The sequence below is a fragment of the Neomonachus schauinslandi genome, chromosome 1, assembly GCF_002201575.2.
Source record: "Neomonachus schauinslandi chromosome 1, ASM220157v2, whole genome shotgun sequence".
In the NCBI taxonomy this organism is placed as follows: domain Eukaryota; kingdom Metazoa; phylum Chordata; class Mammalia; order Carnivora; family Phocidae; genus Neomonachus; species Neomonachus schauinslandi.
The window spans coordinates 198232935-198251816 of NC_058403.1; the positions used below are offsets into that span (position 1 = coordinate 198232935).

At 48.5% G+C, this 18882-nt stretch overlaps 1 protein-coding gene across 1 annotated transcript; it reads left to right on the top strand.

Annotated features, from left to right (window-relative positions):
• Positions 1–18504: 18504 nt before the first annotated feature.
• LOC110577666 (40S ribosomal protein S29-like) lies at positions 18505–18669 on the top strand. The gene has a single exon (XM_044917244.1). It carries the CDS (start codon positions 18505–18507, stop codon positions 18667–18669), a length of 165 nt encoding a protein of 54 aa, XP_044773179.1.
• The last annotated feature ends 213 nt before the right edge of the window (positions 18670–18882 follow it).

The window sequence follows — 18882 nt, forward strand, 5'->3', positions numbered from 1 at the left end:
CAAAAACCTTAGAACGCTAACTCACCTGTTCCTCTCCTGATATATATACTCCAGTCAATATTTTAACATTATCTCCAAATATTTGCAATTTCTAAAGACATTATTGTTATCATTTTACACCGTGTCCCTTCATTCAGTCCATTTCTTAGCCCCTCTGGCCTTTTCTTTCCTTGAATGTCCTTGAATTGCAAGCTCATTTGCACCCCAGAGTCTTTGCACTTGCTACTCTGCTAGGGTACTTACCCTAGACTGTCTTTCCTTACATGGTTGTAAGGTTGGCTCCTCCTCATATTCAGGTCCCCGCTCAGGTGGATATTCTTGAGGCCTTCCTTACATTCTATTGTATAATTTGTTGATTGCCTATCACACTACTTACTGTATGGGATCTCATTCCTAAGAACCTTCATTGTTATGCATCCTCTGAGAGACCCCGTGTTTCGGGTGGGTCCTGATTGGCAAGCCAATCAAGGTGATCCCTGTCACCCTGCCATTGATTGGTTTTAAGCTTGAGCCTATGATGCTGCTCTGGTAAATGAGGGAAGCTTGCTGGAGGAATTCTGGGGAAAATTTCCTATTCCAGGAAATGATGATTTCTTTAGTAAATATGTCATGCCTGAATGTGATGCCTGGCCCTGCAGCAGCCACCTTGAGACCATGAGGGGCACTAGCCTGAGGACCCCTTTAGGGTCCTCATAATATTTATCACTATTGGACACTACTCTTATTTTTTATTTAACAAATATTTATAGGGTATTTACTGTATGCCATACACAGTTTGAAGTACATTACAAATATTAACTCTTTTATTAGCTCTTTTAATCCTTGTAACTACGCCATACAATAGATGCTTTTATTGTCCCCACTTTCCAGAGGGGAAGGCTGAGACACAGAGGTTAAATAGCTTCCTCCTGGTCTGAAGGTGGACCTAGAACTGAGCCTTGAACCTCGGCCCTCCGACTCCAGAGTCAGTGTTCATCACCACTGTCACCTCTCTGGTTTTTCATTACCAGGGACTTGTTTTCTGTCTGACTTACAAGGAATAATCATCTCTTGAGAGCAGAGATCCTGTCTTGTTCACAACAGTGGTTCTAGGGCACTGCAGGCAGGCTTTCCTGAATGCATGAATGAATGAACGAACTGTAGACTCTGGTTCCTTGTTTACACCTGCAGCTCCAGCCCTGGAATAGGGCTGAGCCTTCCTCAGGGTGTATTAACTGGGGCCTGCGGAGTGAACCCATCCCTGATGATGCCCCATCTTCGGGGGGCCCAGGGGAGGCCTGTGCAGAAGTCCTAATAGGCCTCAATGTTTGGCATGGCCTTGTTGTTGCTGGGTGCTCTCGCGCCGGCCCCTTCCCATCCCTTCCCTGCAGAGGGAAGGGAGCTGGCCGGCTTCCCCCTTGGCACTACATGCGCTCATCTGCAGTTCCTGAGGCCAGGCCCAGGGGGCAGCCCGAGTGGCCATCGTTAATCACACAGCCCGCGGCTGCCTGCCCACGCGGCCGGCTTTGAGGGTTGGCCAGAAACTCTGGTGGGAACTGCTCACTGTCCTAATTGGGCCTCTCTTGGGAGGCGGCAAGTCCTGCTTCTCACTTGTCCCTGCCCTGGCTGTGGCTTCACCCTCTCACGGAGGACAGCACGCTTCCTGGTCCGGCTGGCTCCCCCGCCAGCCAGGGCCGAAGTTCACCCTTGTTCTACGAACGGAGAAAGAGAAGCCCTGGGGTAGTCTGGGTGCCTGCCCGAGGCCAAGGCAAGGCCAAGCAAGGTTGCCAGGAGTAACCACCAGAGAGCCAAGTGACACAGCTCTGTTCCTCACTCCGCTGGCAACTGGAATGAGTTCCCACAGGAAAAAAAGACCTCCCTTTGGCTCCTGTGGCCACCCAGGCCCTGCCAAGCAGCATCCATGAAGATGCGTCCATGTGAAAATTGTTGGACGCCCCCCCCCCCCCCCCCCCGGAGACTCTGCCAAACCTGCAAGAAACATGAGAGCCTGACCAACAGAACTAGATGGCCGGCCCCTCTGATGCATAGTGGGGCAAAGCTGGGTTGCCAGGTACCGCTGTGACTTCCCTGCTCTGTACCTCAAAATTTGCCCTGCCTGGAAAACGGAAAAAGTTTTCAGATGCTTGACGGCAGGACCAGGGGAGGCCTTGTCTGTGAGAGACTTGCAGGGTGCCTTTCATTGGTCAGCCTCAGGTCAGGGAAGAGCTTAATTATCAGCAAGTCCTGGTCACCTATCTGTGGTTTAAATCACCTCTAGAAAATCCTCCAGGATCAGCAAGAAGGCTCTCATGACCTCCTACCACAGTCCATTTTTCTTCTCCTGCCACCTTCCCCACCTTCTGGCTAAATGGGTCATTTTCTATTGAGTCTCTGACCTCCCTGAGTCACCCCCTGGGCCTCTTTCTACTCTCTGAGCACTTAGAATGAATCAGGAAGACTCTTTTTTGCTTTGATGGTCTTTTCAGGACCCGAGGACAACCAGAATGCTGTTCCTGAACCTTCTCTTCTCCTGGATGAGTGTCTTCATCCCTTCAGTCATCCCCATCCTCCTGTGACAGCTCTCCTGGCCCCTGGTTTTCCGGGTGCTCTTCTCAGGACATCCTGGGTGGGTCCAGAAGGGGTCTGTGTACTCCAGGTGTGAACCCTGAGGGGACGCTTGCCCCAGGCCCACCCCAGCACTCACAGGGCCAGGGCTGGAGAACCAATGCAGACCCATGTCTGGAAGTTTATAAGTTATCATTCAGGCTAACCATTCAATAAGCTCTACTTTGATCTTCATACCTTCCTAATGTCTTGGAAAGCTAAGCTTGCATTTAGGATTCCTAAACTTGGAGTTCTGCCCCAGAATGTGGCGGGGCTAGGGGAGCAGCCTGGTGCCTGGTCCTGCAGCCTGGTCCCCTTCTCTCTTAGGCCTGCCTCCACCTTCAATGCAAGATATGCCAGGAATACACAGGAGGACACCTGAGTCCACGTGGTCCAGCTTTGCCCACAGCTATTGACTTCTGCAACCCCATCCTTCAGGGAGAGGGCCGGGGAAGCAGGCTTGGGGGCCATTTGGGCAAGAGATTCTGGGGCTCCAGGTACGGAGAGTGGTCTGGAAGGGGAGAGTACGGATTCTGAGCAGGCATGCCCTTGGCCCCGAGGACCCTTCTTGCCTGGTCTCAGGGCCGCAATGACTTGCCTTGTCCCCATGACCAGCATCGTGCATCCCTCCATCGAGGCATCGTGAAGTGACCCCCATGCATTCCCTTATGTCATTTTCCTGTCCTGAGGGATGTAAGAGCTCTATCAGTTCACCTGGTTTGAGGGGCTTGGTGTGCTGGACTTGTCCTTTGTGAAAACTGAGTTTCATGTTTCTAACCTGTTCAGCTCGTTCTGAGCCCTGCAGTGCTGTCCTCCAGAAATAGCGCTCCAGAAGCGCTAACTGCCCGTGTCTCTGCCACCCGTGTGGCTCTATGTTGGCTGAATGTGCGGCCAGCACCCCCAGGCAAGCCCCTCGTAAGTCATCGCTCAGGTGGAGCGTGGCTTTCTCCCCTAGTGTCAGTTCCTCTCTGGCTATGTGGGTCCCACGGTGTAGGGTTAGTGGCACTGACCGCCAGCTAACGACGGCTGAGGTGGGTGGTGGCGAGCGGGGAGCGTGAGCAGCACTCCGTGAACTGAAGCTCCTGCATGAGCTCTGCTTCCTGGCTGCTGGCTGCCTTGCCCAGCCCATCAGTAGGGCTGTAGGCAGCAGGATGCCCCGGGCAGAGCTTCAGGACGTGGCAGGGCTCACAGCCCCCGCCCCCCCCCAGGAGCTCCAGCTGGCTCTGGTCCAACCGCAGGCCAAGCTGCCATGTCCTCTTCCCCGTGCCCTTCATCTCAGCCCTCCCTCCACATAACCCCATTCTGATGGTCCTTCCAGTGCCTCCAGCCCTGTGCCCACCCCTGTCCTGTGTCTGAGCGGCACTGTCCAGACACTCCCCGCAAGGAAGGGGTGCGGTCAGCTGCGCAGAGTCACCTTGCTCAAAGTCACCTGCTTCCTCTAGTGGCCCACATCCAGCAACTGATCCAACCGGGGGTAAAGACCCTGGCCACCTCAGCCCAATGCCAGACAATCCCGATGACCCACTGGGGCCGCAGGCCTCCCTGTGGGGTCAGCGAAGGCTGCCATTGGGCCTGCATCACGTCTTGACTTCTCGGGCACGTTGCAGACAGGAGCGTGTAGGTGACAGCAGGCTTGATGGGGAAATTCGGAAGGTTGCTGCTTAGCCCTTGGATGGCCATGGTATTCCTTCGCCGTAACCCTCGATTCCTTAAGCTTTATTGAATTGTGATTAGTAAACTTAATAATAGCTGCCCTCAAGCCAGGTACTAGGCAAGGTGCCCAAGAGCATTACTTGATTTAATTCTTACGACAACCCTCAGATACACATAGGCATTACTTCTGTTTTTCAAAAGGAGCTACCTGAAGCTCAGCAAAGTTAATCATCAAGGATGGGAACATGGAGCCAGACTGATCTTTCTTTTTCTCCCCCCACTTCTTTTGATATTTATCAGTTTGCCAAAACTGCTTTTTTTTTTTAACTTTGGCTTTTTTCTTAAGAAAAAACCTTAACTGGGGTGCCTGGCTGGCTCAATTGGAAAAGCATGTGGCTTTTGAAATCAGGATCATGAAGTTGAGCCCCACATTGGGCCCAGAGCCTACTTTAAAAGGAAAGAAAAAGAAAAAACCTTAACTAAGACACATTATTCTCAAGCACACAATTACAATAATGCCCCTCATCTCAATATGATTTTTTAATGTATTTTACTTTTTTTTACCAAGTATATGGAGAGAGGGACATACAATGTTCAATAGTATATTTCATAGCAAGGTTTTTTTCAGACCAGTATTTTTTTTATCTCTTAACCTTCTTATATATTCATTCAAATATCTTTATGCTCTTATTAGTCCTTTAGGGAAAGCTATTTTCAAATTTCCATTAAAAAAAAAATCCATGGGCACAATGCTTATTTTCTGGTTTCTCGGTGAAACAGTTGTCTTCCTCATCGTGTTTTCTGTGTTTCCCGAGGGGCCCAGGAGAAGTGAGTCCTTGGGGGTTGAAGGAATAATGGAGGAATTACTGAACGGACCAGCAGGGGTGTTAAGTGTATGACAAGTGTCAAGTACAGTGAGAAATCTTCGGAGAGCTATCTGAACCTTTTGGCTCTAATCCCCAGGTTTGGGGACTACATTAAGATCCACCAAAAAATTGCTAGAACCGATACAGGAACTCAGCAAAGTCACAGTATATAAAATCAGTGCACAGAAGTCAGATGAATGTCCATACACTAATAATGAAGCAGAAGAAAGAGAAATCAAGGAATCAATCCCATTTATAATTGCACCAAAAACCATAAGATACCAAGGAATAAACCTAACCAAAGAGGTAAAGTAAAAAAACTATAGAACACTCATGAAAGAAATTCAGGAAGACACAAAGAAATGGAAAAACATTCTATGCTCATGGATGGGAAGAACAAATATTGTTAAAATGTTTATGCTACCCAGAGCTATCTACATATTCAGTGCAATCCCTATCAAAATATCACCAGCATCTTTCACAGAGCTGGAACAAACAATCCTAAAATGTGTATGGAACCAGAAAAGACCCCAAACAGCCAGAGGAATGTTGAAAAAGAAAAGCAAAGCTGGTGGTTTCACAATCCCGGGCTTCAAGCTCTAATACAAAGCTGTCATCATCAAGACAGTATGGTACTGGCACAAAAACAGACACATAGATCAATGGAACAGAATAGAGAGCCCAGAAATGGACCCTCAACTCTATGGTCAACTCATCTTCGACAAAGCAGGAAAGAATGTCAAATGGAAAAAAGACAATCTCTTCAACAAATGGTGTTGGGAAAATTGGACAGCCACATGCAGAAGAATGAAACTGGACCATTCTTACACCATACACAAAAATAGTCTCAAAATGGATGCAAGACCTAAATGTGAGACAGGAATCCATCAAAATCGTAGAGGAGAACACAGCAGCAACCTCTTTGACCTCGACTGCAGCTACTTCTTGCTAGACATGTCTCCAAAGGCAAGGGAAACAAAAACAAAGGTGAACTATTGGCACTTCATCAGGATTAAAAGCTTTTGCACAGCAAAGGAAAGAGTCAACAAAACTATAAGAGAACCAATAGAATGGGAGAAGATATTTGCAAATGACTTATCAGATAAAGGGCTAGTATCCAAAATCTATAAAGAACTTATTGAACTCAACACCCAAAAAACAAAAAAGTCCAGTCAAGAAATGGGCAGAAGACATGAACAGACATTTCTCCAAAGAAGACACACAAATGGCCAACAGACATGAAAAAGTGCTCAACCTCACTCAGCATCAGGGAAATACAAATGAAAACCACAATGAGATATCACCTCACACCAGTCAGAATGGCTAAAATTAACAAGTCAGGAAACAACAGATGTTGGCGAGGATGTGGAAAAAGGGGAACCCTCCCACACTGTTGGTGGGAATGCAAGCTGGTGCAGCCACTCTGGAAAACAGTATGGAGGTTCCTCAAAAAGTTAAAAATAGAGCTACCCTACAACCCAGCAATTGCACTACTGGGTATTTATCCGAAGGATACAAACAGTGATTCGAAGGGGCGCATGCACCCCAGTGTTTATAGCAGCAATGTCCACAATAGCCAAACTGTGGAAAGAGCCCAGATGTCCACTGACACATGAATGGATAAAGAAGATGTGGTATATATATACAATGGAATATGACTCGGCCATCAAAAATAACGAAATCTTGCCATTTGCACCGATGTGGATAGAACTAGAGGGTATTATGTTAAGCAAAATAAGTCAGAGAAAGACAAATATCATATGATTTCACTCATATGTAGAATTTAAGTTTTTTTTTTTTTGAGAGAGAGAGAGAGAAACAGATAGCACAAGACGGGGGAGGGTCAGAGGGAGAAGCAGACTCTCCGCTAAGCAGGGAGCCCGATGCGGGACCCGATCCCAGGACTCCAGGATCATGACCTGAGCCAAAGGCAGTTGCTTAACCAACTGAGCCACCCAGGTGCCCTCATATGTAGAATTTAAGAAACAAAACAGATGAACATAGGGGAAGGGAAGGAAAAATAAAATAAGAACAGAGAGGGAGGGGAGCCTGGGTGGCACAGTCGTTAAGCATCTGCCTTCAGCTCAGGTCGTGATCCCGGGGTCCTGGGATCGAGCCCCGCATTAGGTTCCCTGCTCCATGGGGAGCCTGCCTCTCCCTCTCCCACTCCCCCTGCTTGTGTTCCCTCTCTGGCTGTGTGTCTCTCTGTCAAATAAATAAATAAAATCTTAAAAAAAAAAAAAGTACAGAGAGGGAGGCAAACCACAAGAGAGTCTTACTTAACTCTAGGAAACAAACTGAGGGTTGCTGGAGGGGAGGGGGTAGGGGGATGGAGGAACTGGGTGATGGTCATGAAGGAGGGCACGTGAAGGAATGAGCACTGGGGGTTATATGCAACTGATGAATCACTAAATTCCACCCCTGAAACTAGTAATACAGTATATGTTATCTAAACTGAATTTAAATAAAAAAATTCAAAAAAAATCCTGTACACGCTAAGGGTCGAGTGGGGGCAGGGTTCCCAGTGGGGGGTCAGGGATGTGAGGTGTAGGAGCAAGGAAGGGGCTGTTCTTTTGCCCACTGAGAGAGCCCTCAACAGAGAGCCCTCAACATTGGCAGGAATTATTTCAAAACCAGAAATCCAAGCCACTGTAGGCTCAGAGCCCTGGGGTTCACCGTGGTGAGGAGGCCTGGAGGCAAAGAGGAGCACGCTGCAAAGGACACTGAGAAGGAGCAGCGGGGGGAAATAGCGGGACAGCCACTCCCAAGAACCTGAGTCAGGGAGTGACCGGGCTGTGTGAAGGGCTGCTGATGCTCCGTAGGGTGGGGAGCGGTGAGACTGGTCGCGGGTGAGCCACCTGGGCGTCCTGGATGACCTTGACTCGAGCAGGTCCCAGGGAGTGGTGCAGACGGAAACGTGATTAGAGGGGACGAAGGACAGTGTCTCCACAAACACGTTTTTTTTTTTTTAAAGATTTTACTTATTTATTTGACACAGAGAGAGAGCACATGAGAGGGGGGAGGGTCAGAGGGAGAAGCAGGCTTCCCACCGAGCAGGGAGCCCGATGCGGGGCCCGATCCCAGGACCCTGAGATCATGACCCGAGCCAAAGGCAGTCGCTCAACCAACTGAGCCACCCAGGCGCCCAACGTTTTTTTTTTTAAGGTCTCTTCCTTTCATCTTTAAAATTCACATCAAATTTGCATTTGACTTCATTTATCATACGGCTCTGTTTATTTCAATTTTAAAGGATTGATCTTCGCAGTGCTTACGTGTTAAATTCTTAACTTCTCCTCCAATTAAAAATTCAAGTAAAACCGATGCCCAGGTTGTCCCCTGGCCTCCTGAAGTCCTGTCTCCCTGAGGTATATGTGCTTCCTTGCAAGTGCCCAGGCCTTCCTGAAGGGACGGGTGAGCCCAGAGAGACCCTGGGATTACCCAGGCAAGGCCCCCCTTATCGCTTGAGGAACCGTCTGGGCCCCCAGGGGAGGGAGGCCACCCTGGGCGAAGTTGGGGGTGTGTAGATCTTGGGGCCCGTGGCTGCTCAGCCTCTCTGGAGCTGGCCAGTCTGACGGCTCCCTCATTAGAGACCCTAGTGATGATTACTATCAGCTGCGCAGTTGCTGGCCAGGGTGGCCGCACTGTGTGATGGGGACCGGCTGGCACCAGAGTGTGGGACTCAAGGGGTGGCTGACAGGGAAATCAGAGCAGCCCTCCGGCCCCTGGCTCCAGTTTGCCGCTGGTGACATGGAAAAGTATCAGGGCTCAGAACTCTGGACAAGGGGCTTTTATTCTCAGGGCTACGTTGTCGTTGGCTTGCAAAGCCCTGGAGACAGGAACAAAAGCCGAGGGGGCCCTGCCAGACCTCTTACCCTCCAAGCCCTGTGCCCTGTGTGAGCACAGGAGGCCCCAGCCCCGCTTGTGGTGGGCACCTGGCATCCAGCTCCATCCAGGTCTGCCTGAGGCCAGAGCTCCAGAGCCCCAGGGACAGCTTCTTCCCCTGCCCCGAAGGCCTGAGCCACCTGCAGGCTGGCCCAGGGGATTCCTGAGGGGGCCAGCTTGCAGGGGAATCCCAGAATCCCGGAATGTCAGCATGGGAGGAAGCAGCAGACACCTACCCCAGCCTCCGCTGAAATCTCCAGGGGGGGAAACTGCGGCCCAGAGAGAGACCATGACTTGCCCAGGGTCACTCGGTGAGGGAAGGCCCGAGCTGGGACTAGAAGAATCCTTGCCCTCCAGAAAGGCACCAAGGCTGATGTCTTCCCACCCCTGGTTAGTTTTGCCTGCTCTAGAATTGCTTACAAATGGAATCCGATAGTACGTGCTCTTTTGGATGAGACTTTTTTCTCTCAGCATAATGGCTTCAGGTGTTGAGGGTACCAGTATTTTGTTCTTCTTATTGCTGAGTATATTCCACAGTTTATCTGTTCGCCAACTGATGGGCATTTGGTCTGTTTCCAGCTTCTGTGCCGCCGGGAGGGTGGCGCGCCGTGATCGTCTAGTGGTTAGTACTCTGCGTTGTGTTTCCAGCTTCTGTCTCTTACAAAGGAAGCTGTTATGAACATTTAGGTACAAGTCCTATTTTTATAAAAAAATTTTGTCGTGGAAAAGAGAGAGAATAATGTGGCAAACACATTTTTTAATCAAGCGTGCACATCTCATCACATTTGCTTCTTTTTTTTCTTTTAAGAAGAAAATACACATATAGTGAAGGCCCCTGATATTTGCCTCCTCTTGCTCCCTCCCCAGAGACAACCACCATCCAGACTTTAGCTTTCATTCCTGCGTACATGGTTGGCAGTTTTACTAGGTACATTCATTCCGTTCAACATATATTGAGCACCTACTAGCCCCTGGTGGTGCAGTCATGAACCTGACAGGCAAAAACCCCTGCCTTTGGGAGACATTTACTAATTAAAGTAAATGAGTAAATTAGAGACATTTACTAGTTAAAATAAATTAGACTTCCCTATCAGGTAGCGGTAAGTGCTGGGGAGAAAAATCAAGAGAAGGGAGACAGAGAGTGAGGAGGTGGGGGAGTGTCTTGAAATTTTAAATCAGGTCCTTAGAGCAGACCTCACCAATTTCTATGGCTGTGTAAGAAATAACCCCAAACTCCAGACAAGTGGCTTATGCCCAAGAATCATATACCACCTCTCCGGGCTTCTGTGGGTCAGGAATTTGGGAGCATCTCAGCTAGGTGGCTCTGACTTGGGGAGTCTTATGAGGTTGCAGTCAGAGGGTGGGTGGGCTGGGACCATCACCTTGAGAGCTCCTTCACTCACACATCTGGTTCCTGGCCTGGGTGAGAGCCGGGCAGCTGCAGACTGGGGGCTCTCTGGGCATCTCGGTCTCTCTGTGGTCTCTCCTCTTGCTCCCTCCAGCAGTCAGGGTTCTGGAAGCATGTGAGTGGGAGAGAGCCAGGAGGAAACAGAATTGCCTTATTGGAGCCAGGTTTAGAAATCAGGGTCTCTCCTGCCATCACCTTGGTCAAGGCCATTACAGAACTCCATCTGGGTTCAAGGGACGGAAACACAGACATCACCCCTGCCCCCCCATGGAGTGTCAGCATCATGTAAGATCACATGAAATGGGATTTATACTGGTGTGTGAGAGCTACTGTCTGCCCCAGAAGAGAGCAGGTGTATGAGGGCCCGAAGGAGGTGAGGGGCAACCAAATGCAGATCATACTCCTGAGGGAAGGGCATTCCAGGCAGAGGGAATCAGCAAGAGTTGGAGGTAACTATCTGGCATGTTCAAGAACCAGCAAGAAGGTCAGTGGGGTGGAGAGTAGTGAGTGATGGGGAGGATGGTAGGAGAGGCGAGGTCAGAAATGTAACCTGGGCCTTTAGGTCACAGCAGGGGCCCCAGCTCTTCTCAGAATGTGAGGGGACCCATAGAGGGATTTGTAGCAGAGGGGTGCTATGATCTGACTCGGGTTTTGTTGTTGTTGTTGTTGTTTTAAAAAAAATTGATATATCAAAAGGCCTGCTTTAGTGACATGCTAGTCCCACCAGAAAATAATCCCAATAATCCTTTGTCAGGAGCATGCTCAAGTTGACCAGCCAACTCTTATTTCTAAACCTTTGTGTGTACATGTGTGTCTTTTATTTATTTATTTTTTAAGATTTCATCTATTTGAGAGAGAGAGAGCACAAGCGGGGAAGAGGACCTGTATTTGGTTTATATAGCTGGAAGATGTGCTTTCTAGAAGGTTGCAGAAGTTGAAGGAGGAGCGTTTTTGTTTTGTTTTTGTTTTTTAAGATTTTATTTATTTGAGAGAGAATGGGATAGAGAGAGAACATGAGAGGGGGAGGGTCAGAGGGAGAAGCAAACTCCCTGCCGAGCAGGGAGCCCGATGCGGGACTCGATCCAGGGACTCCAGGATCATGACCTGAGCCGAAGGCAGTCGCTTAACCGACTGAGCCACCCAGGCGCCCCTAGGAGGAGCATTTTTACCTGGCTTCCCTAAAAGCTGAGCCGAGATGAGGTCACTTACTGGGAGGGGCCCCCCGGAGCCTGGGCAGGGCTGTGTGGTCAAGGGGCAGGAGTCTGCTGGGAAAAGCACGCAGAGTGCCCCCTCCCCAGAAGTGTGCACCTGCAGGACAGGGGACTAGAACCTTTTTCTCTTGGTGTCCATCCCCCCTGGTTGAGGATCAGCCAGGGAGTGCACACCGTCTGCACCTCTGAACCCTCTGCTGAGCCCGCCCTTCTTGAAATTGGAGGAGCCTCAGGGCACATGAGACTCTGTTTTGGGTGAGAGGCTGAGCACACAGAGGGAGGTGCTGTGCCACCGAGGTGAAGGCGGAGGCCTCGGGGGCTATGCTGGCCAGGAGGTGGGAGTGATGCCCTGAGTGCAGCTTCAGAGGGCAGGGAAGCTGCGGATACAGCCGCATTAGGGGGTGGGGCAGGAGGGCAGCAGGGGCTGAACCAGGCCTGGCAGTGAGGACCAGGAGAGGAGAAACCCTAAAGTGCCATGCAGGCTGGAGGAGTGACACGAGGGGAGCCGTGAGAAGTCTAGGCCACAGGGACAGGCTCCAGCATCCTGGGATCGAGCCTCCACATCAGGCTCTCTGCTCAGCGGGAAGCCTGCTTCTCCCTCTCTTCCCCATTCATTCATTCATCACATTTATTTAGCACCTACTGGATCACAGCCCTCTTCTAGGTCCTTCATTAACAAAGAGACAAAATCCCTGTCCCCCCGCCCCCCAGCCTACGTTCCAGTGAGGAGGGGCCCTGGGTAAGGCAGTGAAAGTCAAGCGGAGGAAGCAGGATTGGGCAGAGGCAGGTGGACACGGACAAGCGCAACAAAGCCACGGTGGGGAGTTCTGGAGTAAGTATGGCAAGTATGGTCTGTCGGGGTGTCCCACGGGGGCGGGGGGGAGGACAGGCCGCTGCAGCCGCTGTTCCCCCCGCAAGATTGTGACTTGGGGGAGGCTCTGTGCAACCCCCGCGGACCCCCGCGGATGTGAGCGCTGGAGGCTGTCCGGTGATGGCTCTTCCTGCAGATCTTTCTGGAAAGGGGGTCTGGCACACGGGCTGCGCTCAGGGAAGGCCCGGTGGAGTAGAGACTTGAAGGAGTTAGGGACGCGGAGCTGAGACACGTAGAGAATGAGCCCTATGGACAGGGGACAGAGAAGCCCAGGCTGTGGGTGAGCTTCCCTCTGACGCCTCCAGAAGCACGGTGGGGCTGGAGTGAGTGAGCAGCGTGAGAGGAGGTCAGGGGAGCGGTGGGGCTGCTCTGAGGTCATGTGAGAACGAGGGGCGCAATGGCGGGGTTGGGGGTGCTAAGGCAGGGAGGACTTTACTGAGGGAGGGCGGTTCCGGAGCAGGAGCGCCCATGACGAGTCCACCGCCAAGCTCCCAGGGAGGGGAGCTAAGGACTGTCAGCCCGCGGGCACCCTGGAAATGCTCCGGAATGCAACGGTTTCGGGATCGCGCCGGGCTGCTGCGCCCTGCATCTTTAAGCAGTGTCTTCTGCCCTCTGGTGGACATGCAGGAGATTGCCCAAGCCCGCTTGCAGCTTCGCTTTTGCCGGCAGTCTACGGGTCCTGTGGGTTCACCTTCAACTCGGGGCTATAAAAACTCTCTTGGCACGGATCGTGGAAGCGGCCGGCAGCACTTGGCAGAAACAACTCATCAACGTAGACACAGGAAAGCAAGGGAAACTATGGTGTGGTTGCAACAGTATTTGGAGTGGAGCTGGAGCAGGGCTGTGTGATGTTTTCTACCAGGGGTGGTCAGAGACAGAGAAGTGGGGCTGAAGGACGCTTCTAGGGCTGGAAGCTGTAGAGCAGTCACTGTTCCGAGGAGGAGAACAAGGTGAAAACATGGGCCGTGCTTTCCAGAGAGCTCTGAACTCCAGGGCAGACATGAGATCATGCTGGGAAGGGAAGGGAACCGGGCTCGCGAAGTCCCAACTCATGGAAAGAAAATGGACATTTGAAGGCCCAGCAGAGTCACCAGAAGCAGAAAAAATGGCTTCTTCCTTCTTTTGCCTTCCAGTCTCCTGCCAGTGTCTCCCTGACAGAACTAACAAGAAGCGAGCTGGCAAAGGAGTCTAGAAGGGGTAGTTTGCAGGCTTCTTGACCCCTTCTTATAGAAGAGGGCCCTTCAGCCCAGGCAGTACCAATTTCCTAATTGTGTGTGTGTGTTTTTTTAAAGATTTATTTACTTATTTATTTGACAGAGAGAGACACAGCGAGAGAGGGAACACAAGCAGGGGGAGTGGGAGAAGGAGAAGCAGGCTTCCTGCTGAGCAGGGAGCCCAATGCGGGGCTTGATCCCAGGACCCTGGGATCATGACCTGAGCCGAAGGCGGGCGCTTAATGACTGAGCCACCCAGGCGCCCCACAATTTCCTAATTGTTATGTAAGATCCCCTTCTCCCTTTTGTTCTTCCAGTCCTTCCCACACCCTTTGACCCAATTTTCTGCATCAAATCCTTCTATTTGAATTTTCCAGATTTGCGTTGGTTTGTTCAACATGTGCATAAACTATGACTGGGAGCAAATCCAGCTATCTGGGGACCTGAGGCTTATACAATGGGAGAGAGGCATTCTCATTAAGAAAAGGAATAGAAGGGCACCTGGGTGGTTCAGTTGGTTAGGCGTCCAACTCTTGATCTCAGCTCAGCTCTTGATCTCAGGGTCCTGAGTTCAAGTCCTGCGTTGGGCTCCATGCTGGGTGTGGAGCCTCCTGGAAAGGAAAGGAAAGGAAAGGAAAAGAAAGGAAAGGAAAGGAAGAAAGGAAGGAAGGAAGGAAGGAAGGAAGGAAGGAAGGAAGAAAGAAAGAAAGGGGAAGGAAAACAACATTGTGCATAAAAAATGAGCTTTAGGGGCGCCTGGGTGGCTCAGATGGTTGAGCATCTGCCTTCAGCTCTGGTCATGATCTCCAAGTCCTGGGATCAAGCCCTGCATTGGACTCCCTGCTCGCCTGCTTCTCCCTCTCCCTCTGCTTCTCCCCCTGCTTGTCCTCTCGCTCTCTCTCTCAAATGAATAAAATCTTTTTTTAAAAAATGAGCTTTATAAGCTTCATGGTAAATTCACCTTTCCTATGACCCAATGATTTCACTCCAGATACTTCCCTGGATAAAGTCTTGCACATGTGTATGAGGTACCAAAAGACATGATTTGAGTATGTTCACAGAGGTATTCTTTGTCAAAGGAAAAAGCTGGAACTAACCCATCACTATTGATAGGAAAATGGACAAATACAAGAAGAGTCAACATTTTATATTAAAAAGATACCTATTCTCAGGGCGCCTGGATGGCTCAGTCGTTAAGCATCTGCCTTTGGCTCAGGTCATGATCCCAGGGTCCTGGGATCGAGCCCTGCATCGGGCTCCCTGCTCGGCCGGGAGCCTGCTTCTCCCTCTCCCGCTCCCCCTGCTTGAGTTCCCTCTCTCGCTGTCTCTCTCTCTGTCGAAAAATAAATAAAATCTTTTTTTTTTTTAAAGATACCTATTCTCCTTGAACTGTATCTAACAATTCAATACGATACCAATCAAATTTCAGCAAGGTTAAATAGAACATACTACTTCCAAAATTGATCTGTATCCCTTCACACCAAACACAAAAATCAGTTACAGATGGATTAAAGACTTAAACGTGAAAAGAAAACTTTACAACTTTTGGAGAGAATCTAAAATATCTTTATGAACTTTGGGGTAAGGAAGACTTTCTTAAAGAAGACTCAACAAGCTCAAACACACACACACACAAAAAGGAAAAGTTTGCTAAATTCTTGTTCATTTAGATAATCCACAGACTTCTACTTCCATTCAAAGTGGGGTAGAAAGGTCTAGATTAACTTTCTTGCTTAAAAACAAAACGAAACAAAAAACAAAAGGAAAAAATGACGTATATAAATATAGGCAACAGCAACTTGAAAGACATTGGACATTAGGCAACAAAGGGTAGTGATCCTTGAGAAATGGGCAAAGAACAAGGTGACCCTGTGATTGTCCAAGCTGACTGCCTTGTTTCCAGATAGAGAGGAGGAACTATGGTGAAACACTCCCTGAGTTGAAAAGATGGAACTAAGAACCTGGGGAGACTGAAGCTGCCTGAGTTCATAGACAGGACAGAGTACTAGCAAAGAGAGAGAATTTCACAGAGAGATCCCCAAGACCTGCAGGGGATCACCCTCACGTATCCAGTGTGTGAGGAACTGCCCAGGATGGGGAAAGAAGCATCACAAAGAAGAAAAGGATTAAACATGCTGGGAATAGAAAGGAACTTCCTCAACCTGATACAGGGCATCCATGAAAAACCCAGGTTAATATCATACTCAGAGGTGAAAGATTGGATGCTTTCCCACTAAGAGCAGGAACAAAACAAGGATGTCTGTCCTCACCTCTCCCATTCCACATCATACTGGAGGTTCTAGCTAGGGCATTTAGGCAAGAAAATGAAATAAGAGGCATCCAGATCGGAAAGGAAGAAGTAAAACCATCTCTATTTGTACATGACAAGATCTTATATATAGAAAATCCTAAAGAACCCACTAAAAAAAAACTCCCGTAGAATAAAGAAGTTCAGCAAGGTTGCAGGATACCAACTGAGTATATATAATCCATTGTATTTTTACCCATTTGCAATGAACGATGTGAAAAATGATGAAGAAAAAATTCCATTCACGATAGCACAGCAAAGGGAAAAAAAAAGACAAGGGAGTAAACTTAACCAAAGTGCAAAACTTACATTCCAAAAGCTACAAAATATTGTTGAAGGAAATTAAAGATCCAAGTAGATGTAAAAATATCCAATGTTCATGAACTGGAAAACCTAACATTGTTAAGATGGCAATGCTCTTCAAATTGATCTATACATTCAACACAGTCCCTATCAGAATCCCAACTGAAGTGATCCTTACCTCACACGATGTACAAAAATGAACTCAAAACAGATCAATGACCTAACTGTAAGAGCTAAACCTATAAAATTCTTAGAAGACAACACAAGGGTAAATGTCCATGACCTGGGATTTTGCCATGGATTCTTAGATGACACCAAAAGCCCAAGCAAACAAGGAAAGAAGCTAAATTGGATTTCATTGAAGCTAAAAATTTTTTTGCTTCAAAAAACACCATTAAGAAAGTGAAAAGACAGCCCATAGTTACAGAAAAATACAAACATTCACTCCTTCAAAATGAGCACTTAGCAGGGGCTGAGGAATGAGAGTGAGTAAGCCAGACAAAACTCCCTCTTCTGTCTTCTAGTGTGAGGATTCAAAAAGGACATTAAGAAAGGAACAATAAGCTCAGACTCTAACCCTGGCTGTTTATCATCAACACCTGTGACCAGAAACAGTATTTCCCTCAAGGATATGTTGCAGCTGCAGCCTGATAACAACCCATTTCTTTGAGGACTCCTGCTTTCTTTTTCTTTTTCTTTTTTTTTTTTTTGAGGACTCCTGCTTTCTTTCTTTCTTTCTTTCTTTCTTTTTTTTTTTTTTTTTGAGGACTCCTGCTTTCTTACTGAGAAACTATTTGCTAATTCTGAAGTTGAAACTGAAATCCTGTCATTTCCTTCCAGGAAACAACCACCAGGAATTCACCTATTGTTGAAAAGTTGGGTTTATTATTCATTGCTGTGAAAGAGAATGCACACCATGGGAAATCATGGGGTGTATCATTAAGAGCATTAGAACAGAGGCACCTGGGTGGCTCAGTCGTTAAGCATCTGCCTTTAGCTCAGGTCATGATCCCAGGATCCTGGGATTGAGCCCCGCATCCAGCTCCCTGCTCTGCGGGAAGCCTGCTTCTCTCTCTCCCACTCCCCCTGCTTGTGTTCCCTCTCTCGCTGTGTCTCTCTCTGTCAAATAAATAAAATCTTTAAAAAAAATTTTTTTTAATTAAAAAAAAGAATGTTAGAACACAATTATAGGATTTGGCTTGTTAGGTGATTGGGAGGAGGGTTTGGGATTGGGTGCTGTTAAAAGCGGGGTTAATTCTATGATCGAGTACCTTAATGAATCTCATCTACAGGGAGGACTGAAAGAGTGAGGCTAAAGCTGTGATGGTAAAGAAGCAGTAGTCTTTAGCTGGGAGTGGGGACGTCTGGCTGTTTGTGGCTTGGACAGTGCTCTTGTTTTGTGTTCAACATAACTAAGTGGACTAGTTTTGTCTTGACCCATCATAATCACTCTGATGTTGATGTTTTATGAAATTGTTTATGCTCAACAGGACAACACCAAGAACCAGCCCCTGGATGCCGGGGACTGCTCTTCTCCCTCACATACCAGTAAGCATATAATGTCCCGTTCCTGGCTGGAGGACCTAAGTAATTTTGACAGAGAAGCAGCCTCGAATTCCGGCCCCAGTGAGTGACTACATACATCTATGTTTAAAAAAACCTTTTTAAAAAATATTTTATTTATCTGAGAGAGAGCGCACGTGCGAGCATGAGCATGGCAGGGTGGGGATGCGGAGCAGAGAAGCAGACTCCCTGCTGAGCAGGAAGCAGATGTGGGGCTCAATCTCAGGACAATGGGATCATGACCCGAGCCAAAGGCAGACGCCTAACCAACTGAGCCACCCAGGCGCCCCGAAAAACTTTTTTTTTTTTTTTTTTTAAGATTTTATTTATTTGAGAGAGAATGAGAGACAGAGAGTATGAGAGGGAGGAGGGTCAGAGGGAGAAGCAGACTCCCTGCCAAGCAGGGAGCCCGACGCGGGACCCGATCCCGGGACTCCAGGATCATGACCTGAGCCAAAGGCAGTCGCCCAACCAACTGAGCCACTCAGGCGCCCAAAAACTTTTTTTTTTTTGAAGTATAAACATACAATGTTATAACAGTTTCAGGTGTATAACATAATGATTCACCATTCTATACATTTCTCAGTGCTCATCAAGGTAAGTGTACTCTCCCTTCTGCCTCTTTGCATCCAAGAGAGCAAGATGGGTCACCAGCAGTTCTACTGGAGCCATCTGAGGAAAGATGGCCAGGGTTCTTGCCACATCTGCTCAAACAAGCAAGGTCTGATCCAGAAATACGGCCTCAATATTTGTTGCCAGTGTTTCTGTCAATATGCGAAGGATACAGGCTCCATTAAGTTGGATTAAGTGACTTCCTTGAATGGGTCATCCCAGATACCTACCTTAATGCCAACTCATTGTACATAAGATAAAGATATTTCAATTATGAGTGTTTTAATGTGGAAAAAAGGATAAGTGTACTCTTAATCCCCTTTATCTATTTTACCCATCCCCCCACCTCCCCATTCCACATCTATCTTAACCATGTGGTATGCACTGGAAACCTTGGTCCTCTTTACA

Excerpts from the sequence above, each read along its gene's own strand:
- LOC110577666 (XM_044917244.1), top strand. The coding sequence starts at position 18,505 with ATGGGTCACCAGCAGTTCTACTGGAGCCATCTGAGGAAAGATGGCCAG.